At 45.1% G+C, this 27364-nt stretch overlaps 1 protein-coding gene across 1 annotated transcript in view; it reads left to right on the forward strand.

The window, feature by feature from the left end:
• Nucleotides 1-27364, forward strand: part of SRP72 (signal recognition particle 72) — a 112499-nt gene that overhangs the window by 77709 nt on the left and 7426 nt on the right. Inside the window, exons 14-17 of the mRNA XM_069767674.1 lie at nucleotides 16190-16293; nucleotides 16372-16449; nucleotides 16583-16720; nucleotides 17893-17930. Of these exons, the coding sequence (XP_069623775.1) occupies nucleotides 16190-16293; nucleotides 16372-16449; nucleotides 16583-16720; nucleotides 17893-17930 (358 nt within the window). The remainder of the gene's footprint in view (nucleotides 1-16189; nucleotides 16294-16371; nucleotides 16450-16582; nucleotides 16721-17892; nucleotides 17931-27364) is intronic.

Raw genomic sequence — 27364 nt, forward strand, 5'->3', positions numbered from 1 at the left:
AAATCGGGTCTTGTATATCTGGCGAAGCATGCAGATTTCCAATGACCCATTCTCTGCACTTCAGCCTCCGATACTCCTGCCCTAGCTGCTTTAGAGGCTGCCCCAATTCGAAAAGAATGTGTCCCATATTCCTTTGGATTAGCCCCGGTTTTTGCTACACACTGCTTGAAAATTGCCTGAAACTGATACTTGGTAAGAGGGGACTTGTCTATATGAGAGAAAAGCATCTGCTTGCGTGTCTTATTAATGCGTAACATTTGACTAGTTTTAGTGGGCATTTTGGGCCATCTGATGAGTTAACCGGGACCCACGTGCCCCTATCGGTGGTATCGCAGTTGGATTTTTGCACGCAAATGCGCAGAGCGTCGCTGCATATGGCTAAATACTCGTTGATTAAATCGCCTTCCACACTATTTTTGACCGTGGCAACAATCTGCTAATGCACAGCACGCCGAAAAAAACAAAAAGCTGAAAGATGCTGCTTGAGACTTGCATACTGATGGGGATATTGAAATAATGTCATGCAATAATCCAAGTGAAATGGGACGATGACATTCCTGACTCTGCTGAAGCCTTTTCCAGCCTTTAATGGCTTGTTTGATGGAAAAGAACTTTGTAACATCCACCCCATTAGTTGAAAGAAAAAGGCTATTCTGGATAATTGCCGTTGCGCCGATATACCAGACGCCCCTCTTTCTTTGAGCCAAATCAAAAATTCTGTAGACAGTCTGCATCTCGCTCGGTCGTACTTATCGGCGGGCCTACCCTGAATTAGCGAGCACTAATCTAATCTAATACCATAAACCTGCCAGGTAGCCAGTGTAACCGAGGCGCGTATTAATGGCATCAGTGATTGGCCACTGTATCCCATACGGATGGAGGACACTGGACACGACACCCGATGACTGCGCATTGGGGAGAAGGTCTTTGAAGGCCTGCCAATGGGAAGATAAGTGAGTTAACGAGATTAGTCTACAACTGCCACTAATGTGGCACCAGATCTTGTGTTTTAGGCAGAGTAGTGCTAGCCGGCGTAAGAATAAGGACAGGGATGCAGAAGACCTATGGTATAAGCTCTTTGTGGTTCCAGGATTTTTCGTTTAAAATCGAATGTTCGCGTTTATCAACTGTGTACCCCATAGCTCCACTGATGATACTATTGCAAAAATCTCTAACAGGGCTGGATCGCTCCCCCAGCTTGCTGTGGTCCATAGCTTTGGCCAGCTGCCTTTGCACCATTGGTTTTTGTAGATTGGTGCAAAACCATGTTTCATAAGTTCTCCTACCACGAGCCGTAGGTCCTAGTTTGCGAGTAAGCCTAATTTTATGGCCCGGCTGGGAAATGCCCTTTGTTGCCAACGATAATCGTTGAGAGAAGGCTGCCGACCTGCATTACGCGGACCCAGCAAGGACTGCATTTGTCTGTGTGACTTTATCTTCACAGAAACCCTGCAATATATGTTTTCTGCATTTTTTCCGCTGGTAAGCGAAAAACCATTGAATTGATGCCCATTTCGATGCCAAGGAAAGGTAATACATTACATGGTCTGACTGTTTTTTTTTCTGGTGATAGCGGTACGCCGCAATGCCGTGATATAAATCGAAACTTTTCGAGAAGGAAAGAGCAGAGTTTTGAATTTTTCTGGGCGATGAACAAATAATCGTCGTGGAGTGAATCAGAGAATTCCAGTTTCATAACGGACTACCCAGTACAGTAAAGTATTGAATAGCTCGAAATAGTGACACGAAATGGAATATCCCATCGGCAGGTACATATCAAAATAGTAGTTCTGGTCCGCCTTGCAACCTAAAAAGTGAAAGCAGTCTGGGTGCACGGGTAATAGGCAGAATGCCAACCCTATGTCTGATTTAGCGAACAGTGCGCCAGGCCCGGCTGCACGGACTAATTCTACCGCCTTGTCAAATGACGCGTATGTCACGGAAATTTCCTCTGGGTGGATAGCGTCATTAACCGATTTGCCATTTGGGTGTGACAAATGATGGATCAGACTATATTTTCCGTATCCCTTTTTTTTTTTTTTTTTTAAATGCTTAATGGCGAGATTCTGATATTTTGGAATTGCAATGATTGAAAGGGGCCTGCCATTCTACCTAGTTCAACCAACTTTTCGATATTTTATATTATATTGCAGGGAATTCGCTACGGATTTTAGGTTATTGGTCAGGGTTGGTGTTTTACGGAGTTTGAAGGGGATAAAAAAAAAAAAACGTAAAACAGGAGTGTATATGCCATGCTGCTTGTTTATTGGGGTAGAAGTTTAGCCAGGGGCTCATTGCGGCTACGCTCACCGGGTTTATGCTTTGTAGATGCTTTGTTTGCCTAACGAGTACACCTTACTGCTGGGTGCCCCCCCCGCAAGCTGAGCAGTAGTGCCTAAATCTGCATGACGCATGGAAACGGCAGTTTCCCTCGTTAAATAGCCAGCAGGCCTTGGGTTTTCGTTGTGTTCACCTGCAGCTGCGGAGTAGTTAGTGGTCGTAGATGAAAAAGGGGGGAGGGGGGAGCCGATTCTGCGACAAAGCTTCATATGTGTGGCTACAACTGAAGCTAACTCCCCAACCCATTAATTATCTAATTTTTCCAGGACGTCCTTCCTGACAGCACCATGGAGGGTGTCCTTGCAGGGACATGAAGCACACGAGAGGTTAAAAAGTCCCATCCCACCCCTATTCCTTCAGTGTTTTTCCTGTCCCTGCATGGAGGGACACACAAGAAGAGCTGTGCAAGCTTACCGGGCTCAGGGGGATCGTGCGGCCTGCCAATACCCCTCCCCCTGTCAAGAGGCCCAGGGCCGAAACTTCCCGGTGGGAAGTCCCTCTGCCCCAAAGGCCAGGAGCAGGACAAGGCTCCTGAATGGAGCCGGCACGCAGCTTCTGGGGACTCTGAGTGGAGCGCGTCATGTCCGGTAACGTCACTTCCAGTGACGTCACTAAGGCAGGGAGAGTGTGCGCTCCAGCGGTGGAACGTATAGCATCGTGGACACTTCTGGCAACAGCGTCCAGTGTTGTGCCGCCGTGCTTCTGACTGCAGCTGCGGAGACAACCATTGAAGGAGACATGCTGGAGGTAGGAGGGGTAAGTGCGCCTGGTGCAGGCCACCCTCACCTCACATAGGCCCCAGGAAGCTTTTAGCCTATTACTCCCTATTTTATGCCATTTAATATGAAGGAACCCCTGCTGCTCCTCCGACCACAGCTTAAAAGCCCGGCAAGGCCTCGGTGAAATCCAGTAGATGCCCTGTATGTCACGTGAAGCTCCCGGCCTCCCATGGTAAAACTCTGTGCACCCTGTACATCAAAGGTCATGAGAGATGAGCAGCTGTCGCTGCTATCAAAAATGAGATCCCTAACCCGTGAAGAGGTTCAGGTCTCTATGTCCAGCCTCGCACAACCACGGCCGTCCAGCCCCATTCCAGGCCGCAAGCGAGCCAGGTGGGAGAGAGATAGGAGGGAGCCAGAGAATAGTTCAGATGACGGGTCCGATCTATGGACTCTTGTCTCAGAAGAGGGGGAGCTTCCAGCAGAGAGCCACGACCGTTGTAGGAAGTCTCTTTTCCAGGCAGAGGACACGGACGAGCTTGTCCAGGCGGTGAGGAGTGCCATGAAGATCGAGGAGACCCCGAAGACCCAGTCCAGACAGGACATGATGTTCGGTGGACTTATGCCCCAGAGGCAGACTGTATTCCTTATAAGTGAACATATAAGGGCCTTGGTACTAGAGGAGTGGAAGGATGCGGAAAGCTGGCTGGTACTGTCCCGTGACTTTAAGGGTCGGTTACCATTCGACCCTGAGGAAGTCAAATTATGGGAAGAGATCCCTAAGATAGATGTTCCAGTAGCAAAGATCGCCAAAAAGACTGCCATCCCTTTTGAGGACACATCTAACCTGCGCGACCCTATGGACAGAAAGGCTGATATTCTCTTAAAGCGGGCCTGGGAAACATCTGCGGCCCTAATTAGGACAAACATAGCAGCCACCTCGGTGGCCAGATCTAGGTATCTATGGATGGGTCAGTTGGAAGAACATTTGTCCGATAAGACTCCTAGGACTGATAGTCTAAGCTCCCTCCACATTATAAAATCAGCTATGGCGTTCCTGTCTTACACGTCGGCTGAATCAGTTAGGTTTTCAGCTAGGAAGAACTCTCTAATGCAGCCAGGAGGGCCGTATGGTTAAGATTAGTGATGAGTGCATATACTCGTTACTCGAGATTTCTAGAGCACGCTCGGGTGTCCTCCGAGTATTTTTTTTTAGTGCTCGGAAATTTAGTTTTTATTGCCACAGCTGAATATTTTATATCTGTTAGCCAGCATAAGTACGTGTGGGGATTCCCTAGCAACCAGGCAACCCCCACATGTACTTATGCTGGCTAACAGATGTAAAACATTCAGCTGCGGCAATAAAAACTAAATTTCCGAGCACTAAAAAAATACTCCGAGGACACCCGAGCGTGCTCAGGAAATCTCGAGTAACGAGTATATTCGCTCATCACTAGTTAAGATCTTGATCAGGAGATAATGCCTCTAAGACCAAGCTCTGCTCCATCCCATTTTCAGGGCTTAAGAGTATTTAGGCCAGCTTTAGATAATATTCTGAAATCGGCCTCTGACAAAAAGAAAGGGTTCCCCGAGGACAAACCTAAGCGGCCCCAGCCCTTTCGAAGAGGTTTCTTCTCCAGGAGGCAGTATGACTTTAGAGGTCAGGGTAGGTCCAATAGAGGGTCCTACAGGGGCTCCCGTAGCCAGGGTGGGAAAAACAAAGGGTTCTTCTTCAGCCAAAACCTCCAGATCCAAAAGACAATGACGCCACTTGCATTGGGGGAAGACTCCGCCACTTTGCAGGAAACTGGGCCTAAATCGCACAAAATCAGTGGGTTCGTTTGCAGAACCATTGCAGAGGGATACCGCATAGAGCTTTACTCTCCCCCTCCAGAAAAATACATCTCCCTACTGTAGTCCCGGCAGATTCTGCTATACTGACAGACTTACAGGACATTGTCAGTTCGGCCGTCGTAATTCTGGTTCCCCTGTCAGAGGTGGGCAGGGGGCACTACTCCTCCCTATTCGCCATCACAAAGCTGTCAGTCGAGGCCCACACTATTATAAATCTAAAACCTTTGAATGGACAGAGGACAAGCAGAAGACAATTTATGTCCGAGTTACGAACGTGTTGGAACATCGAACTTCCATAAGGGCCGCTATGAAGGTGCTGGGACTAATGATGGCATGTATACCATGTGTCAGATGGGCACAGTCACACTCAAGACCTTTGCAAACAGAGATACTGTCCATATGGGGTCACCGTCAGACCTCACTGGATGGATCCGTCAGACCTCAATGGATGGATCCGTGAGCCTATCAGGACCAGTAAGGAGGTCACTCCTCTGGTGGACACAGGGAGAGAACTTGATGGTGGGAGTGCTATGGTCCACCTCCCCTTGCGTAGTGGTCACCACGGACGCCAGCGTGTGGGGTTGGGGAGCCCATCTACACGGGAGAATCCTTCAAGGCAGATCCTCCAACTTCAGGGAACTCTATGCTGTTTGGGAGACCTTAAGACGAAATCGGCCCACGCTCTCAAATCATCACGTCCAGATATTATCTGACAACGTGACAACGGTCTCATTCTTGAAGCATCAAGGAGGTCCAAGACACCGGCCACTGCAGGACCTGGCAGAAAGAATATTCAACTGGGCAGAAGATACTGTCCTATCCATAACGGCGGTACACCTGGAAGGGTCCCAGTACGTGGTAGCAGATTATCTGCGCAGACAGCGGGTTTGCCCAACCGAGTGGGAGCTGAACCAGGATATCTTCCAGAAACTGTCGGCATTGGAGAACCCGCAAAATAGACCTATTTGCAAACAGAAGAAACTCTTAAGGTCTCAAAATTCTACTCTCTGAACCCATTGGACGTTTCAGATGGGATAGATGCCTTGAGTCAAAAGTGGATAGAACCCCTCTCATATGCGTTTTCACCCCTGGCGCTCATACCAGCCTTCCTACGGAAGATTCAGGAGGATCGGGCAAGAGTCATCATGGTCGTCCTGTTCTGGCCAAGGAGGAGCTGGTTCCCTCTGCTAGGGGCCTTGGCGATCGAGAACCAAATCGAGCTTCCCCTTTGGGAGGATGTCATCCACCAGGGACAGATTCCCCACCCAAACCCAGGGAAGCTCCACCACATCCTGAAGGTTAAGGGCTTATCAGACCAAGTCATAGCCACTATCCAGGCCAGTAGGAAACCAGTCACATCAGCAATTTATCTAAAAATTTGGAAAGTGTTCTGTTTGGACTGTGGCAGATCCGACTTTGTGGCTGACACACCGGGCATACCTAGTGTCCTAGATTTCCTTCAGGCAGGGTTCAACAAGGGCCTTAGGCCCAGCACCTTGAAGGTTCAGGTCTCAGCACTAAGCTCTTTTTTTGACTATCCTCTAGCGTCACACCCATGGATAGTAAGATTCATTCAAGCAACTCAGCGGCTGCGCCCCACTATTAGGCTATTTACTCCACCTTGGGACCTTAACCTAGTCCTCAGGTCCCTGTGTAGGGATCCATATGTCCGCTGCGAAGATATGCCTATATCAATTCGCACACGGAAAACTGCGTTTTTAGTGGCGATCACCACGGCCATGAGGGTAGGGGAGATCCAGGCCCTATCCACCAGAGACCCGTATCTCCAGATCAGGGATGATGGCTTAATTTTAAGACTAGACCCGGCATTCATACCAAAGGAAGACTGTACCCAGAACCGAAATCGGGAGATAGTGTTACCCTCCTTTTGTAGCAATCCTTCCAATGCGAAAGAGAAAAGCCTTCACTCTCTGGATGTCAGACAGGCAGTTATAGAATATCTAGATGCCACTAGTAGCTGGTGTATAGACCCAAACCTGTTTGTTCATTTCGGGGAAAAAACAAGGGGAAGAAGGCCTCTAAGGCTTCAATTGCACGATGGATTACGACTGTCATCTCAAATCCACATGGAGAGAAGTAGAACCGGAGAATAGAAGCCGCGCAGACCACAATAAAGGTATCAGAGTTACACACACACTCTGTTTATTAGCCTACGCGTTTCGTGGCCAACAGGCCACTTCATCAGGGCATCAAGATTCATCAGTAAAAACAGGTATATATACCTACAAATACAATCAAAAAAATATATACAAACATGTATAAACCCCACCTTCTTACGACATCACTTCTGGTGAGAACGCCCACTTTAAATCAAAAATTTATAAATACACCCATAACATTAATTATAAAACATTAAAATACATAAAACACAATAATCAATCTTTAGAACTACAAATATTAATCAATAAATAATAAAAACAAATATATATAAACATTTCTGGTATCTAGATCAACCAGGATCAGAACTCACATATGAAGAAACCTAAAAACTATCCTCCAGAGAATAAACCTCCGTCTTATACCACTACACCACCTGGTGGTCTTAGGTGAGGGCAACTATTTATCCTGGATCCACCAGTTAAACCCATTCAAGACGCTATCATATGTTGACCCATAATAAAGGCAAAACAAACAAAGGGCTCATATAAGGTAACAACATCACATAATATAAAGTAAAAAAGTAAGGGAAAGAATGGGTTCCCATATGCTCAATTTCCACAACTCTTTTCGGATATGAACCCATATGATCTAGAGGTCTACAAACACTACAAAGGAATAAGCAGCACCTCAAACCAGTTAACCACCGGAGTTCATGAAAAATGGGGAGCACTGAGGTCCATAGTCTCTCCCCACGACGACACACGGAGGAACTCCTACAATCAAGAAAATCCATCACAGAAGAATCTCCGTGAGATGAAACTCATGATATTAATTACTTATAGGTACCTAGAAGAGGTCGCTAACCTCATTCAATCCACCAGGGCTTAAGGTGCCCAACTTAAATATCCAATATGTTTCTTTTTTACCCAGGACCTCCAATCTCCTAGGTGTATTAACAGGCACATGATCAATAGGAGTAACAGATAATTTAACATTCCCATGATGAACTATGGTACAATGTCGCGACAATCCATGTTCAGAAAAACCTCTAAGAATATTAAACCTATGGGAGTTCACACGTTTGTGAAGAGGTTGAGAAGTCCTTCCCACATACTGTTTACCACAGTTGCACTGAATCAAATAGATTACGTAATCTGTCTGACACGTCATTCTAAAATTGATATTAAAAGCCTTCCCTTTTTTTGAAAACGACGTGAAGCTGTCAACATTGTTACTAATAGATCTACAACATTTACACCTACGTCCATTACATCGGTAAGAACCGTAACAGCCAATCCATTCTTTACCTACTAAAGTGCATCCAGAGGAGGAAATCTTAACTACACTAGGTGCCAAAACATTTTTTATAGTAGGAGCCCTTTTAAATGTTACTGTTGGTTTCATGGGAACCACCTTATTAAGGATCGGATCGTTTAAGGGCCTGACCATGGAACGAATTCTAATGGTGGCACCATGGATTCCGTTGCTGCTTCTAGTCTTACACAGGCTATTATTCCGGATGGTGTGAGTTCTATGACCGATTCGGTTGTGGAACCACATGGAGGGGATTTTGAGAGGGGTTTACGAAATAAAGAAAATAAGATCAGACAGAACAAGATTAAAAGAAAGAAAAATATGTCACACCCACATGATCTTGGTAAGGATCAGGTGAGTGAAGACGCAGTAAGAGGTACAATTGATGGTAAGGATAAAGATATCCATGTTAATTTGGAGCAGGTTAAGCTCCAAATGGAAAGAATAAGGAAGGATAATTTATTGGATTTGAACTCCACTGGCCAAAGTATTCCGTTGGGTGTGTTGGTCTCGCTTGCTAATGAGGCCAATGGAGGTAAGGCCAACATATTTGACTGCCTGCTAGATGAGGAAACCAATGATGGGACACCTCCCCAAATATTAACACCTAGAGTAGGGGATAATTTTAACTTAATAGACATTCGGGAGAACGAGATGCAAGTAAATAATATAAAGCAGAGTTTAGTTGTGGATGACTCTAGGTCTGGATCTCCCTCTGTTTGTTTTTTACCAAAGGTTGTAGAAAACAACAACAGTATAACGAAATATTTTCTTCCGATATCACAAAAAAGAAAAAAACTAGAAGAGGTACCCGAGGGAAGAAAAAGAATAAAAATAAAAAAGTATGCAATACCAAGACCAATTTAAACATTATGGAGCAACCAGTGCAGGTTTTTGTAAATAAAAATGGATGTAAGCTCGAAAGAAGAGGTAATATTTTTAATCTTTCTAAACACAAACTCACCATAGGTGAAACAAAGGTTTTAAATAGGGGCCTGTCTTTTTGCCCAAATAATAAATCTAAAGATGTTGATCTTTTTATGGACCTTCAACATTTCATCCGTAAATTAACTTTAAAAAGACATTTCTGCATAAAAGATGATAGAAATAAGACGGTTGAGATGGTTGGTGATAACATCAAACATTGCCAACTAAAGGATAAATCTAAGTTTTACCCCTTCCATAGCCAGGGTCACCATCTAAAAACCTACGTAGACTTGGTTTTGAATGACTTCGAGTCCTTGAATTTTAAGCGAGGATCGATTAACAATCTGACAACAATTGAAATTGAGGGCATTAAGACTCTCAAAAATGATGTAAATTTGGTAATAAAATCTGCTGATAAGGGTGGAGGAGTGGTACTACAAGATTTGGATGCTTATGTCCGAGAGGCTAATAGGATTTTGTCAGATGAGGGGACTTATAATATTTCCAATAGGGCTGAATATGAGAATGCGATAATAAAATATAAGGAGTTAGTTAAAACAGCTGATGAAATGGGAATTCTGAATAAGAGCGAGAAAGAATTCCTTGGGGTAAAAAACCCAAAGATGGCAGTTTATTACCATCTCCCAAAGGTTCATAAGGATGAGTTTAACCCACCTGGACGACCGATCATAGCGGGGATTAACTCTTTAACATCAAATCTAGCAGCATTTGTGGACTCCTTTATGAATGAGTCTGTCAGAAATTTGGGTTCTTATCTCAGGGATTCTACCCACCTTATACAGGAATTGCAGGGACTTATATGGGGTGATGATTTTTTATTTATATCTATTGACGTGACTGGTTTATATTCTAATATTGACCACACTATTGGCCTTCAATGTTTTAAATTATACATCGATAGATTATCGAATGTGACCATGGCCCAAAGAGAGTTTCTGTTGAAAAGCATGACTTTTATTTTAGAGAATAATTTTTTTACATTCGGGGAGACTATTTATCACCAGATACGGGGGACTGCCATGGGGTCGAAGGCAGCGCCTACGTATGCTAACTTATTCATGGCTGCCTTTGAGTCCTGGTATGTCCTCCATTGTAAACATAAACAGAATCTGGTTCTATACAAACGTTTTATAGATGATATATTTATTATCTATAATAATGTAGATAATACGGTTTTTGATTTCCTTGATGCTATAAGGGATAATCATTGGGGTTTGGAGCTCACTCCCTGTGTGGATAGTAAAAGTGTCACCTTTTTAGACTTGAACATCTATATTGATGATGCCGGAGAGATCATGACCAAAAACCATTTTAAAAGAGTGGATGCCAATGGGTATGTTCACTATGAAAGTAACCATCATAGACCATGGCTTAGGAACATCCCAAGGAATCAGTATTATAGGATTAGAAAAAATTGTACTTCTGATACAGCATTTAGGGAACAAAGTAAAATTCTTAGGGAGAGATTTCAGGAAAAAGAATATCCGGTGAAGCTTGTTAAAAAGGCTTACAATTCCGTTAAGGGTTGTTCCCAAAATGAGCTTATACATCTTGACAAAAATAAGGGTGTTAGAGAAAACCTTTTTGAAACAAATTTTATTACTACTTTTTCGTCACAAAATGTACAAATACGGAATATATTAGAAAAACATTGGAGTGTGATCTTAAACGATCCGATCCTTAATAAGGTGGTTCCCATGAAACCAACAGTAACATTTAAAAGGGCTCCTACTATAAAAAATGTTTTGGCACCTAGTGTAGTTAAGATTTCCTCCTCTGGATGCACTTTAGTAGGTAAAGAATGGATTGGCTGTTACGGTTCTTACCGATGTAATGGACGTAGGTGTAAATGTTGTAGATCTATTAGTAACAATGTTGACAGCTTCACGTCGTTTTCAAAAAAAGGGAAGGCTTTTAATATCAATTTTAGAATGACGTGTCAGACAGATTACGTAATCTATTTGATTCAGTGCAACTGTGGTAAACAGTATGTGGGAAGGACTTCTCAACCTCTTCACAAACGTGTGAACTCCCATAGGTTTAATATTCTTAGAGGTTTTTCTGAACATGGATTGTCGCGACATTGTACCATAGTTCATCATGGGAATGTTAAATTATCTGTTACTCCTATTGATCATGTGCCTGTTAATACACCTAGGAGATTGGAGGTCCTGGGTAAAAAAGAAACATATTGGATATTTAAGTTGGGCACCTTAAGCCCTGGTGGATTGAATGAGGTTAGCGACCTCTTCTAGGTACCTATAAGTAATTAATATCATGAGTTTCATCTCACGGAGATTCTTCTGTGATGGATTTTCTTGATTGTAGGAGTTCCTCCGTGTGTCGTCGTGGGGAGAGACTATGGACCTCAGTGCTCCCCATTTTTCATGAACTCCGGTGGTTAACTGGTTTGAGGTGCTGCTTATTCCTTTGTAGTGTTTGTAGACCTCTAGATCATATGGGTTCATATCCGAAAAGAGTTGTGGAAATTGAGCATATGGGAACCCATTCTTTCCCTTACTTTTTTACTTTATATTATGTGATGATGTTACCTTATATGAGCCCTTTGTTTGTTTTGCCTTTATTATGGGTCAACATATGATAGCGTCTTGAATGGGTTTAACTGGTGGATCCAGGATAAATAGTTGCCCTCACCTAAGACCACCAGGTGGTGTAGTGGTATAAGACGGAGGTTTATTCTCTGGAGGATAGTTTTTAGGTTTCTTCATATGTGAGTTCTGATCCTGGTTGATCTAGATACCAGAAATGTTTATATATATTTGTTTTTATTATTTATTGATTAATATTTGTAGTTCTAAAGATTGATTATTGTGTTTTATGTATTTTAATGTTTTATAATTAATGTTATGGGTGTATTTATAAATTTTTGATTTAAAGTGGGCGTTCTCACCAGAAGTGATGTCGTAAGAAGGTGGGGTTTATACATGTTTGTATATATTTTTTTGATTGTATTTGTAGGTATATATACCTGTTTTTACTGATGAATCTTGATGCCCTGATGAAGTGGCCTGTTGGCCACGAAACGCGTAGGCTAATAAACAGAGTGTGTGTGTAACTCTGATACCTTTATTGTGGTCTGCGCGGCTTCTATTCTCCGGTTCTACTTCTCTCCATGTGGATTTGTTCTGCTTGCCGGGAGCTTGCTGCGACCATACGTGCTGATCCAAGGGAGTTGTGACCTGTCACAACCAGACCAGGTGAGTCTGTTTTGTGGGGGTCCACGTGATTGCGACACCTGAAGGTATTACTCTATGTGCGCTTTTTTTTTCTTGTTTTTAGACTGTCATCTCAGACGCTTACCGGGCTGAGGGGGTTACTCCTCCAGTAGGTCTAAGTTCCCACTCTACCTTTGGGGTATCTGCTTCCTGGGGCAAGAGAGCAGGCGCATCATTAGAGCAGATCTGTAGGGCAGCAACATGGGCCAGTGTTGACACATTCTGTAAGCATTATAAACTCGATGTACTGTCTGGCCAGCAGACCGCATTTGGTAGGAAAGTTCTCCAAGTGGTAATCCCACCCTAGGGAGGTTCTTTGGTACTCTCCATGCTGCTGTCAGGAGGAACGTCCTGGAAAATGGGCAGTAGACCTACCGGTAATTATGTTTCCAGGCATCCATCCTGACAGCACTTGTAGTTCCCTTCCCGTTTTTTGTTGATATGTCCTATGATGTAATATGATTCTGTCATTAAAGTGTTATTTGCATTAAACCATGTGGTGGTACTTGTTACAACACTGAGGGAATGGCGGTGGGATGGGACCTTTTAACCTGTCGTGTGTTTCCTGTCCCTGCAAGGAGGAGGACGACGACGTCCTCCAAGGTGCTGTCAGGATGGACTCCTGGAAACATAATTACCGGTAGGTCTAATGCCTATTTTCTGTCCTCTGAGATCTTCTTCAGGGACCCATGTTCCACCCTCCGCTGAGTCCACCTTAGGGACCCATATTCCACCGTCCGCCGAGTCCACCTGAGGAACCCATATTCCACCGAGTTCACTTCATGGACCCATGTTCCGCCGTCCGCTGAGTCCCCCTCGGTGACTCGTGTTCCGCCGTACGCTGAGTCCACCTCCACTGCTAGCATCTGTCGTGTGCCTGAGCCTGCCTATCTGGACTCGGATGCGTTGAGCCATTTGGATATGGATGGGGAACGCCATCTAGAGGACCGAGATGTGCTGCGGATCCTATATGAGCTGTGGTAATGGTAGGAATGTCTTTTAGAGGGACAGCAGGAATGATGGCGGGAAACGTTTGAGGAGGATGGGGAGGACCTGTGGCGTCTATGCCTGCGTCCTCTGTGGCTATGGGGTTTTGTTAGGGGCGTTAAGATCTGTAAAAAGCGGTGCAATGGGTGGGTTATGGGGTGTAACACTATTAGTTAACACTGTGCTGTTAATGTTAAACAGGGGAGGTGGGGGTTATGTTATTCTATATTATGGGTCGTGTATGGGAGGGTGGGGGTTAATGTATAACCTTTATTAGCTGTTTGGAAAATGATCGGGGGAGCTGTTGGTGTATCGATGGTGGTTGGTGCAGTTACTATTTGTGTATTGCTTCAAACGTGCCATAGCTGGAGGGCACGCTCTTTCGGGTTGGACCGATCAGCGCACTCCATAGCTGCATTGAGGGACCTCTGCTGGCAATAAGGCTGCGCCGGCAGGAGGGGCAGAGGTGGTGCAGCAGGAGCTGACCCTGAATTACTCGGTGGGAAACCGGATGTGAGGTAATGATGGGGGCGGGCCGTTACGCGCCGGAAGATGTTCTGGCTATATCTCCAATGTAGCTACGAGATCAGGATGATGGAGTCTCGCATCCTGTGGAACGCGTCGTATTTAGAAGGCGGAGCCGACGCCACTGCCACGCCGGTGGGCGGCGCTCTGCCGTGAGTCATGGAAAAGGGGTGAAGCTTCTGTATGCTGCATGGAGTAGGCCCAAGCCGGGGCCTAAATTTGTATGCCGGCCAGAAGCACTCAAGGGAGAGGGGGAGAAAGAGAGCGCTGTAATCGGAGCCCTCCGCCGGAAGCTGCCACTCTGACCAGGTCACTGCCCGGACCCACTTAGGCCTCTTTCACACTTCAGTCTTTTGGCGTCAGTCTAAAACAGCCATTTTCCTCAAATAGCGGATCCGCCATTTTTTTTTTTTGGTGGATCCGCTATTTTCCCATAGACATACATTAGTGACGGATTGTGGCGGATGGTCGTCCATTCCATCCGCCATGTGACGGATCCGTCGAGATTTGGCGGATGTCATCTAGACATTGACGGACATTATAACGTTTTTTGTCTACGCCGAAATGGCGGTTCGCGACGGATCAGTTACGTCCGCCATTCTATAGAATGGCCGCCTATGGGCGACGGATCCGTCGCGACCGTCATTTCGGCGGATCCATAGCCCCAATCCGCTTTTCCAATTGCGCATGTTCCAAAAAGTAGATACTTTTCCCTGACAACCCCCAAGTAACGGATCCGTCAAAAAACAGGATCCGTTAAAACCGTTTTCTCAACAATTGTGACGGATCCGTCGATCCGTCACTATGTCGGAGCAGACTGACGCCAAACAACTGAAGTGTGAAAGAAGCCTTACCGAAAGGTGTGCGTCCCGGTATTGAAACCTGCCGCAGCGCCAGACCCGTACAGTGGAGATGAATCACCGTACAGGTTAGCTACAGCTTGGACGGTGGATGGGACCTCTTTGTGGGAGGGGGGGTAACGGAGGACGGAGCCGCAAGCAACCCTACTGGAGGGGAGGCTATCGGTGATTAGGTTGCACGGCGAAGGGAGAGTTCAGGAGGGGCTGTCAGGGATGGTGTCCCAGGGATGGAAGGCGATGCCTGAGGCAAGGACAGGGGGTTAGGAGAGGGCACAGGGAGGCGAGCGCTGATGCCAGTAATAAAGACTTGAAGCCAGTGCTCAACTTGCTGTGCTGTCCTCTGCCGCAGGGCCTCCATCATGGCATCAGACATGGTCAGCTGAGCCTCCAGGACAACATGGCTGCAGGGGGTTTCGGGATTTTCAAGGCACAGCAGCTTCCAGGGGTCAGCCAGGGAGAAAGTGAAAGTTGCTGACCCTGGGCACCTGACTTTTTAACCCAAGTAGGTGTGGCTGGATGCTCCTTTCCCTTTAAATTCCATTGGTCAGTTGGGGTTCCAATTAGTGCATCGCCTGGGGAGTGGTGTAAGGGGGGGAATTGGGCACTGAACAGTGTTTCCCTCTAGCTTTAGCTATATGGGCTCCGCAGTCAGAGGCACGTTCCTTATTTATTACCGTGCCTTCCATTTGTTCGATCAAATGATTCTAAAATGGATTTCTAGTTCTCACATTCCCTATGTTGAAACTTAAAAGGAACCTATATTGTTGTATTTGCAGTCCTGTTTGTGGAAAGCATAATATAAAAAAGGAGAATCTGAGCAGAATGTAGGTTTGTGGGAAAAGTGTCAGTAAACTTTGCATTTTATTAATTGAAATCCTTAGTGTATATGTATGTGTCTAGTGGGCGGTCCTACTGGTGATTGACAGCTGTCACCTCATACACGGTCATACAGAGAAGACTGTCAGTCACTGGATAGGACCGCCCACTAGATTCATAACTGCAAAACAGCACCAGGGATTTCAATGAACAAAATGCAAGTTGTACTGACACTTTTCCCTCAAAAATATTTTTCTGAGCAGCGCCTTCTTCTGCATGAGGTTCTCATACTGAGTAATAAAAATTTTTTTTAAACTTTGCTTCCATGTTTTCATCACTTGCACATCATTAAGACATTTATTAGTCCTCTAATTTCCATAATTCTATGCTGATTCCTTTGCGGTGTTGCAATTACAATATTATAAATTCTATATATTTATTTAAAAATAAAGTTGTTCTATTTTTATAGCCAAACTCTCCAGCACACTTAGCCCTAATTAGAGAAGCTTCAAACTTCAAGTTACAACATGGCCGAAAGAAGGAAGCTATCAATGACCTGGAACAACTATGGAAGTGAGTTCTCTTTCCACATTCCACCTTCTAGGCTTATGAGTTGAACGAGCAATACAGTAATCAATTGTATCATTACAGACAAAACCCCAAAGACATTCATACGTTGGCGCAGCTAATCTCCGCGTACTCCCTTGTGGATGCGAATAAGGCAAAAGTGTATCCTTTTTGTTGATGGTTTTCATACTGCAGCGATGTATGTAACTTGTAATAATGCACTAGTGATGATTGGCTTCCTGCTTTTTCTGTACCTCTTATGGCTGTATCAGTTGTCCTTACATCAGAAATTCAGTCTTAGTGAACATTTGCCTTCATCTGACACTATGCATTTGAAAGTAGATGTTGATGCCTTAGAAAATTCCACTGGAGCTACCTTTATCCGGAAAAAGGCTGCCAAGGTGGCGACTGAGCAGCAGGCCAAAGTACAAGGGTATGTTCTTACTTTCAAATGTAAAGTATTATTGCCATTACAAAGAGCTTTTCCCATGAATGAGGTTTACAACCTCTATTAGGATAGTTGATAAAGATCACTTGGACCCTTAAAGGGAACCTGTCAGGGCAGGATTGTGCACAGTAACCTACAGATAGTGTCAGGTCGGTGCCGTTATACTGAATAAAATGATTCCTGGGTGATGAAATCTGTCTTGTGGTTGTTTAATCTTTCTTTTCAGTTTGTGTTAATGATGTGCCTGTGCTTCAGCGCAGCCTGTGGGGGGGTCTTCATGTGGTGCTCTGATTGGGTATTCACCAGTATGGCTTCTGACAGGTCACTGATCCCTCACTGACCTGCCCCCTAGTTTACATAATGAATATTATATGTAAATACTGAAGGGAAAAAAAAAACTTCCACAGGTAGGAGCCAGCCGTGGCACCTGCACTGCAGCATAATCGCCTGTGTACTGAATTCATCAAAAATGTGCCTGAGGTTATCCGGATGGTATGAAAAGGAAAAAAATCAATCAGCATAGCCTCAAGCACATTTATGATTAACATATTACACATGTGACTATGCTGGGGCCACGGCTGGCGCCTGCCTGTGGAAGTTTTTTTTTTTTTTATACTAGGGGGCAGGACAGTGAGTGACCTGTCAGGAGCCCCCCCCTCTACCAAATAAAGATTAAACAACCACCACGAGACAGATTTCATCAACCAAGGTATCATTATAATCAGTATAAACTGCACCAACCTGACACTGTGTGACAATCCTGCTGACAGGTTCCCTTTAGCAATCATTTCAACAGGCTTTCTGAGCCCATGTTCTTCCTAGGTGAGGTTTCAGTTGATTGGCGTGACATGGTCAGATCACGTTGCTCCATTTAGGGACCTTGTGGTACCCATTCTACTGATCATGGGGATCCCAATAATGAGACCCATAATTAGTCAGACATTTCTCACCCAATCCTGTGACTTGTGCAGTGATATTCTCCTCTAGATGCTGCTTACGGGGTAAACTGCTTTGTACATGCTGCTTCTGATGGAACATGGCACATTTATTTATTCATTTTGAATTGGTACAGAATCCAAAGATGAAAAAGCGATTGCAATACTATGTCCAATTGTAATACATCTTTTTAATCTTTTTTTCCCCCTTCTCTCAAACAGCCAATTGGAAATGAAGAAAAAGAAGAAGAAAAAGAAAGGTATTTTATAATCAAAAATGATTCAAAAAGTATTACACAATAATTGTAAGGCCAGGTCCATACAGGCAGTTTGTCAGTTTAGAGGTTATTCGATTAAAACACAGATCAGCTGATAATATTATTATAATCGGTGTCGATCAGACAGCTTGGACCCCCGTTGATTGCCAAATCCCTCTCCATTCATTCCCTATGGGGCTGCTGTAAAAAAGCAATGTGCAGCGCTCAGCAGCCCCATAGGGAGTGAATCACGCTTGTGCATTGTTGCTCTGTTTTAACAGGAGATCAAAGTTCCTCGTTCTGCCGATCCTTGTGGGTTGTAATGGTTGGACCCCACCAATCAAGTTATTACAGAAAGACAGAGAAAAATGTATGAAAAAGAAAACAAAAACCTGCACTACATGAATCTACCCTTTAGGGATTACTTATTTGCTGTGTTTTAACCTCATCACGACATTCGCCGTACTAGTACGGCGCATATCCTGTCCCTCCCTTTGATGTGGGCCTTGCCGCTGAGCCCCACATCTTTCCCGCCACTTGTCAGCTGTTTTGAACAGCAGACCTGTTCCCCTAACTGCCGCGAGTAGAATCGCGATCCATCCGCGGCTGTTAACCCGTTAAATGCCGCTGACAGCGACATTTAATGTTGAAAAAAAACGATAAAGGTTGCACCATAATTGACCAAAAATGATTACTCTAGAACAGTGAAGATGCGTTACTGCCATACAAAATGGGGAAAAAGCTCTATATAATGTATATATGAAATATTCATCTGCAAAAATTGCTATGAAAAACAGTAGAAAAGAAGGTACTTTGCGCATAAATTGGCCAATATATGTGTGCCCAACTGCCATGTCAAGGCGTCCCTCGAAAGTTGGGTCCCTGTCCTGTTTTGTCACCTCTCCTGGGCAAAAAAGCCTACAATTTATGGGTCAGAAATGGACCAGCTAACTACCTAAAATCACATGTGGCTGATGGGATTGGGAGTGCACATGTCCAAAAAGCGTCACTAATCCCGCCCATTGGTGAACTCGTCACATGATTGCGGGTTACCGATGGGTCGACATGACTACCGGTGGTCTCCAGCAGATCTCTATGGTTGTCATTGCCGGATTGATTTGAACTCCGCCCAGTGGTCGGCGCTCACAGCAAGTGAGCATTTCTGCTACATACAGTAGATCTGATCATTGCCTGTGTGTAGTAGAGGCGATCGGGTTAACGCAGCTCATGTGACCGCGACGTCATCGAAGGTCCTTCACTCACCGCATTCTAAGGAACAGAGGGAGACGCTTACAGCGCTGTGATCCAGGGCCCGTCCGAGGGTGAGTGTATCCATGTTTTTTATTTTTATTCTTTATTTTTTACATGAATATGGATCCCAGGGCCTGAAGGAGTCTCCTTTCCTCCAGACCCTGGGAACCACACGCCGTATAACATGACTGGGCATATAAGATGACCCCCATCTTATACAGCGGGTATATCCCAAATTCCATATTTTATATGGAAAAGTTGGGGGTCGTCTTATACGCCCAATCGTCTTATACGCCAGAAAATACGGTATATAAAAGTTCAAATCATCCCCCATTCAACACCTATTTAGTATTGTCGCTTTCAGGACTGCCCGATCTATCAAGCTATAAAAATAATCCGATAAATGGCGTAGCAAAAAAAGTTGGATGCCACAAGATTGCATTAAAATACAATAACGGGCGATCAAAAGATCGTATCCACACCAAAATGGTATCGTTAAAAACACCAGCTCGGCACGCAAACAATAAGCCCTCACCCGACCCCAGATCATGAAAACTGGAGACGCTACGGGTATCAGAAAATGACACCATTTTTTATTTTAACAAACCGTGGTTTGTTTGTTTTTATCATCACTGAAATAAAAAACAACCTATACATGTTTGGTATCTACAAACTCGGAATGACCTGTAGAATCATAGCTGCAGGTCAGTTTTAGCGTTTGGTGAACATGGTAAAAAAAAACACTGTGGAATTGCACTTTTTTTTTTTGCAATTTCACAGCACTTGGATTTTTTTTCCCCGTTTTCTAGTACAAGACATGGTAAAAGCAATGATGTCGTTCAAAGGTACAACTCGTCCTGCAAAAAACAAGCCCTCACATGGCCATATTGACGGAAAAATAAAAAAAGTTATGGCTCTGGGAAGAAGGGGTGCAAAAACAGAACCGCAAAAACGAAAAAGGGCTGCGGCGTGAAGGGCTTAAAGAAAATCTGCCAACAGGATTTTTCTAATGTAAAGCCGTGGCTGTAAAGGCACTGTAATGCTGATTACATTGATACCTTAGGTGAAGAAATCCACTGTGCTTCTTCTTTAATGAGTATGTGAAGTTTTCTGCTGAACTGTATACGGGTCTCCTGCCCCGGTCTGTGAGGTTACTGCTGAGATGTCAGACAGGAGGCAGGTCACTCACAGACCAGAGGTAGCGTGGGGGCTGGGGATCGGATAGGGAGGAGAAGACCCACAAAGTGACCTCCTTGACACAAGGCATCAATATTACAGCACAATCGTAGCCATGCCTTTACTTTACAAAATCGTGTTCACAGGTTCTCCTTAAGGTTCATTTTACAAACACCATTCCCTGCAGTGTGACATGAGGTTGTTACTGATGGTCAGGAGACCCATAGTCGGGTCAGGGGATTTCCAGCTGTAATTTAGACCATAAAATCCAGTCGTGCGAATGAGCCCTTATTTATTCAGTCGCCATGACAGCACAACGAGAGAGGGGATCCGCCCTTCAGGGACAGGAAACCTCAGACATAAAAAGGGCGGCACCTCACTCCCCCGCCAGTTGGTTTCCTGTCCCTGACAGCGGAACCTCTTCAGACAGACCTTTGGAAGAAGGTTGAAGAAAAGAAGCTATCCCACTCCTGACAGGCCGATACAGGTAGCGGGGGTCCCCTGCCTCGGTCTGGTCAGGAGGTTGGTAGCACCACACGGCAGGGGGACTGTTGGTGTAGGTGACAGCAGGAGGAAGCAACCCAAGGAAGGGGTTAGCTTCTTGGGTGTCCACTTACTATACCGGGTAAGTAGGCCGTGGTACCATGTCTGCGGGGCCTCTGGGGTCTGTCCGCCGCTACCGCTGTGGTCCGCTTTGGCCGGGGGACGCTGCCGCCCCTGTTTCGGCGCGTCTGCCCTCAGCGCCGCAGCTGTGACCGGAAGGGACGTGTACGGATGACGCGGCGAGCGGCACGGGGTGATGACGCGGCCGCGCATGCGCGGTAGCGCATTTTCTCCGGCTAGTGGTGGCGCCCAGCGGCAGAAGGGGGATTTTGGCCGCAGGGAATTCGGCGGCCAGGCTCACAGTGGACGGAGCCTATCGGTGTAATACCGATTAGCGGCACCTGGAGGAAGCCCTGCTGACCCCCATCTGGGGGTAGTACCTAGGGGGATGTATTTAAGAGCTGCACAGACTCCTCTACATGTTCCTGTCCTCGTTTCCTATATGGAGTCACCGGAGGGAACTCCGCAGCTGTGCGGTGAACAGCAGCAACCACTGGAGCAGCCACAGACAGGGAAGTCTCTGAGAAGCTCCCAGCGGCGTTCTAGTGGCAGTAGTCGCACTGGTGGAGCTAAAGCTGCTCAGAAATCTACTAAGTCCTCAGGCCGTAAAGATTCTCCAGCTAGAGAGGACCCCCCGATCACGGTACCATTTGCTTCAGGGATGGGTAAGTGAGCTACGTGAAAGTACGCTTTTTGATTGCTGTCCCTCCTTGTATTCCCTCTCTCCTTATTTAGGGGAGAAAATGTGCTTCCAAAGCCAAGCATAGGAAGTGTGCCGTATGTACAGAGCCACTTCCAGATGGGCATAAAAAGAAGCTGTGCAGATCCTGCATACAGCGCTTAATCGAGGAGGAGGCCCCTGACCTGACGTCTACCCTTAGGGACATGGTTAAACAGGAGGTCAGGGATTCCTTAAAATCCAGATCTCACAGGACAATGTCCAAAAAGAGGATGGAAGTCTCATCCCCAGTTTCAGATATGGATTCAGATGGTGTGAGCTCGGATTCTCATCCTTCATCTTCAGAGGACGTAGAATCTAGCCGAGCATGTCTATCACTAGATAGGATTAATCACCTAGTGAAGGCTGTCAACAACACTATGGGGATTGAAGAGACCCAGTCAGAGTGCTCCATTCAGGACATTATGTTCAAGGGCATAGACCGTAAATCCCGAAGGGTTTTTCCGGTGGTAGAAAAAATCAAGTCGCTGATTACGAAGGAATGGAAGAAGCCCAAAAGAAAGGGGTCACTTCCACCAGCATTTAAAAGAAGGTATCCCTTCGAGGAAGAGGCTTCAGCTTCTTGGGACAAGGTCCCGAAGTTGGATGCAGCGGTGGCCAAGGCATGCAAAAAGTCTTCTCTTCCTTTTGAGGATTTAGGTAACCTAAAGCAGGGGTCCCCAACTCCAGTCCTCAAGGCCCACCAACATGTCATGTTTTCAGGATTTCCTTAGTCTTGCCCAGGTAATAATTGCATCACCTGTGCAATGCAAAGGAAATCCTGAAAACATGACCTGTTGGTGGGCCTTGAGGACTGGAGTTGGGGACCCCTGACCTAAAGGACCCGCTTGATAGGAAAGCTGATGTATTCCTTAAAGGGGCTTGGGAGACTTCTGCGGGATCTCTGAGACCAGCAATTGCGGCCACTTGCACAGCTCGGTCTTTGATGGTGTGGCTAGGCCACCTGGAAGACCAACTCAAGGATAAAGTTCCTAGAAGTGAAATCCTATCTTCTATGCCCATGATCCAAGATGCTGCAGCCTTCCTTTCAGATGCGTCAGCGGATTCACTTAGGCTGGACGCAAGATCCTCAGCCTTATCCAACGCAGCCCGCAGAGCACTTTGGATAAAATGTTGGCCGGGAGATTTACAGGCCAGATCAAAACTATGTGGCATCCCCTGTGAGGGGGTTCATTTGTTTGGTCCGGTACTAGATGAGCTGCTCGAGAAGGCAGGTGATTGTAAGAAGCGGTTCCCTCTATTGAGAAAACCCTTTTATATACGTGATTACAGCAGAGGATGGTCTTATCGCCGTAGACTAGATATAACAGCAGCAGAAGAAGAGGTAGGGGATACATGTTTAACTCCCCTCGGGACTCTAAGAAACCTCAATGACTGGCGGTCCAGGTGGGCGGTAGGCTTTTAGCCTTCTACCCAGCCTGGTTGAAGATCACCAATAGTCCGTGGATTCTCAGTATCATTAAAGAAGGGTTAAAGTTCCAGTTCCATCATATCCCTCAGGACAAATTTAAATTAACTCCTATCCGTTCTTCTCCTGCAGAACAGTTGGCATTGGAGTCAGAGGTTCAAGATCTCCAACAAAAGGGGGTTCTTATTAAAGTACCCACGGAAGAACGAGGTATGGGGTTTTATTCCCCTTTATTCCTGGTAAAGAAGCCAGATGGGTCATATCGTACCATCATCAATCTGAAAGACCTGAATGAATTCTTGCTGGTCCCATCCTTTAAAATGGAATCTGTGAAAACGGCAATAAAGCTTCTTTTTCACAATTGCTTCATGGTTGTCTTAGATCTGAAAGACGCCTATTACCATGTCCCGATACATTTAAATCATCAGCGCTTTCTCAGGGTGGCAGTTTCTCTTGCCGGCACAGTAGAGCACTTTCAATATCGGGCACTCCCCTTTGGTGTTGCAGTCGCACCACGGGTTTTCACTAAGATTATGGTAGAGGTTATGGCACACCTTCATGAGCAAAACGTACTAATAATTCCCTACCTGGATGATTTATTAATTGTTGGGCGTTCAGAGTCACACTGTAAAGAGCAGTTGGAGAAGGTGATGGCAGCATTACATAACTTAGGATGGATTATCAATCTCAAAAAATCGCGTCTTCAGCCCTTAACATCACAGCAGTTTTTGGGTCTTATTGCAGATTCGGGTCAGCAGGAATGTCGCCTGCCGGACTCAAAGGTTGATAGTATTCATCGGCTGGCCTCCAGAGCAATTAATAATCTCGTTATCTCCTTAAGAGGTGCAATGTCACTTTTGGGTTCTCTTACTTCTTGTTTTCCAGCGGTGCTGTGGGCACAGTTTCACTCCAGGTCTCTGTAATGGGATGTTCTACATAATTTTCGTCGGCTGGGCGCTAACCTCGATAAAAAATTTTCTCTATCTGTTGAGGCCACTGATTCACTAATTTGGTGGACGCACATTCCGAATCTGCGTAGAGGTGTACCCTGGACAAATCAAATAACGCGAGTAATAACAACTGATGCTAGCCCCACGGGTTGGGGGGCACACTGGGAAGATGATTGCATTCAGGGTTTGTGGTCCGTCTGAGCAAGACACGTCTTCCAATCTAAAAGAATTGTTGGCGGTAGAACTTGCCTTGAATGGATTCCTTATACCTCTGCAGGGTAGACATGTCAGACTACTCTCTGACAACCAGGTGACCGTTGCTTATGTTAACCACCAAGGAGGTACGCGGTCTAGGTCATTAATGGATGTTACAAATCGTATTTTTCAGATGGCCGAAAATCACCTACTCTCCCTTACGGCTCTTCATATAAAGGGAAAGCTAAATACCATGGCCGATTATTTAAGCCGCAACGAGCTCAAACAAGGGGACTAGTCTCTAAAACCGGCTGTCTTCAATCAGATCGTACGTTTATGGGGATGTCCAGAAACAGATCTTTTTGCCAGTCGAGGAAACAGGAAACTACATCAATTCTGTTCCCTAAATCCGGAGGACAACCCGTATGCAGTCGACGCTCTTCTAATCTCCTGGAACTTCAGTCTCGCCTATGCCTTTCCCCCTCTAAATCTAATTCCTATAGTTCTGAGGAAAATTCGGGAAGACAGGGCCCGAGTGATATTAATAGCCCCATTCTGGCCCAGAAGGTCGTGGTTCCCATGGCTGAGAAGCATGTCCATTTCCCAGCCATGGATCCTCCCAGAAATACCAGACCTCCTTTCCCAGGGTCCAGTCCTGCATCCACGAGTAACCAACTTACACCTGACAGCGTGGAATTTAAGAGGTCACTTCTGAAAGGGAAGGGATTTTCTCAAAATTATAAATACACTGCTTAAAAGTAGGAAAGCCTCCAGGACAAACATTTATGTTAGGGTTTGGAGAAGATTCCTATCGAGTTCAGGGGCACAAATTGATCAAAGACCTGATATTACTCAAATCTTAGAATTTTTACAAAAGGGCCTAGAGTTAGGCTTAGCCACCAGCACCATTAGAGTTCAGGTTTCAGCTCTAGGGGCGCTATATAATTCTAACTTAGCCAGTAATCACTGGATAACAAGGTTTTTCAAGGCGGTTACCAGATCCAGGCCGGTTATTAAACAAAAAATAGTCCCATGGGACCTAAATCTTGTGCTCTCAGCTCTAACACAAGCCCCGTTCGAGCCTATTGACTCTGTCCCAATCAAGATCCTGTCAGTCAAAACGGCCCTCTTAGTTGCCCTCACATCCGCGAGAAGGGTTAGTGATCTACAGGCATTGTCCAGACAACATCCATATATGCAGTTTAGGGAAGATAGAGTGGTTATGAGACCTGACCCTCTTTATCTTCCAAAGGTTGCTTCAAAATTTCATAGATCCCAAGAGGTGGTCCTACCTTCATTCTGTTCTAATCCCTCTAACGATAAGGAACAGAGATTTCATTGTTTGGTCGTACGAAGGTGTCTTCTCAAATACATTTCAGTGACAGACACCTGGAAAAAAGATCACTCCTTATTTTTATCCTACCAGGGAGTTAGGAAGGGGCTTAGGGTATCAAAAAATACGCTAGCCAGATGGATTAGGGAGGCGATATCTCTTGCTTATAGCGCAGGTGGCGTGGAAATTCCAGAAGGTATAAAGGCTCACTCCACTCGTGCGGTAGCCACATCCTGGGCTGAGAGAGCAGAGGTGTCGATTGAGGACATTTGTAAGGCGGCCACATGGTCTTCTCCATCTACCTTTCTTAGACACTATAGATTAGATCTAGGTGGCTCCTCCGACCTCACGTTTGGGAGAAAGGTGCTGGAGGCAGTGGTCCCTCCCTAGTCACTTTTCACTTCTCTGAAAGTCTCTCGTTGTGCTGTCATGGCGACTGAATAAATACGTACGCTACTCACCTGGTAGCAGTGTTTTTTCAGGAGCCATGACAGCACCCTTATATTCCCTACCCTCTTGGCTTTATGGGTTCGACACTTCCTTTAGTTAATTCCTAAGTTTATTCACTGGGTGAATTGTACCATATATTAATATTGTTTATGTGCTACTAACCTAGAAGGTCCTTTCATACTCTGTAAACCAACTGGCGGGGGAGTGAGGTGCCGCCCTTTTTATGTCTGAGGTTTCCTGTCCCTGAAGGGCGGATCCCCTCTCTCGTTGTGCTGTCATGGCTCCTGAAAAAACACTGCTACCAGGTGAGTAGCGTACGTATTTTTCACTTCTTGATTTGTCAGAAATATAAAGAGTAAATTGTCATTGGCTGTATAAATACTTTTCAAATAGCATTCTGAATGAACAATTTGGTGCCAGTATACAGAGCACTATCTGCCATAGCAAAAGTCCTGGCACTGCTGCGTAAATCTTCACTCGCTATTCCCTGCTATACGCACAATCTGATTTAGGATGCTGCAGCTCGGCTCCTTTATTTTTTGAGAAAAAAATCTGTTAAGCGGTTTATAATGACTAAATCTTCATTCGGAGTGTATCACAGAAGTTCTAAGTGATGACCTCATATAACTACATTTAGAAATACAAGTGGACTGTTGAAAATGTTTAATTTAAAATTAAAAATGTATTTTAACCCAATAATGACAAGATAACACATTTTCAGTAAGGCGTCATGGAAGATTTACAGAGCAGGTTCAGGAACTGAGCAAGCACCATAACAGACAGATGCTGACTTCGTCACACAGCCAGTAATTGTCTGTTGCTGTTTAAAGCAGTTTTCCCACAAACAAAAGTTGATTTTAATCAATAGATCTTGGAATAATAATAATTTCGACAATTGGATGTGTTTAAATAAAATGTTCCTGTGCTGAGATAATCTTATAAATGTGCCCCTGCTATTTACTGTGTCATGGCTGTGTCTGACCATGCAGGAACATGGTCTGATCATACCACATCTCCTGGGCAGGGGAGGAAATAAGACAGTATACAGACATTACAGCACAGGGATTGCAGCTTTGAAGTAAAACATTGCTTAAAAACAGGAAGGGAAATATTTTACCTCAGAGAGAATCAGCTGTGATCCCCTTCTGTAATGTGTGTATCTTCTTTTGCTTCCTTGCCTGCCCAGTAGCTGTGGTATGATCAGAACTATTGTACACTGTATCTACAGAACTATTCTTGTACTGCTGTCTATTTGTTCATTCTACCTCACAAAAATCATAATAGGGCTCGGTTCACATTTATCATGCGCTATTTGCTGAGCGCTTGCCTCAG

Source organism: Ranitomeya imitator, chromosome 1 (assembly GCF_032444005.1).
Source record: "Ranitomeya imitator isolate aRanImi1 chromosome 1, aRanImi1.pri, whole genome shotgun sequence".
NCBI lineage: Eukaryota > Metazoa > Chordata > Amphibia > Anura > Dendrobatidae > Ranitomeya > Ranitomeya imitator.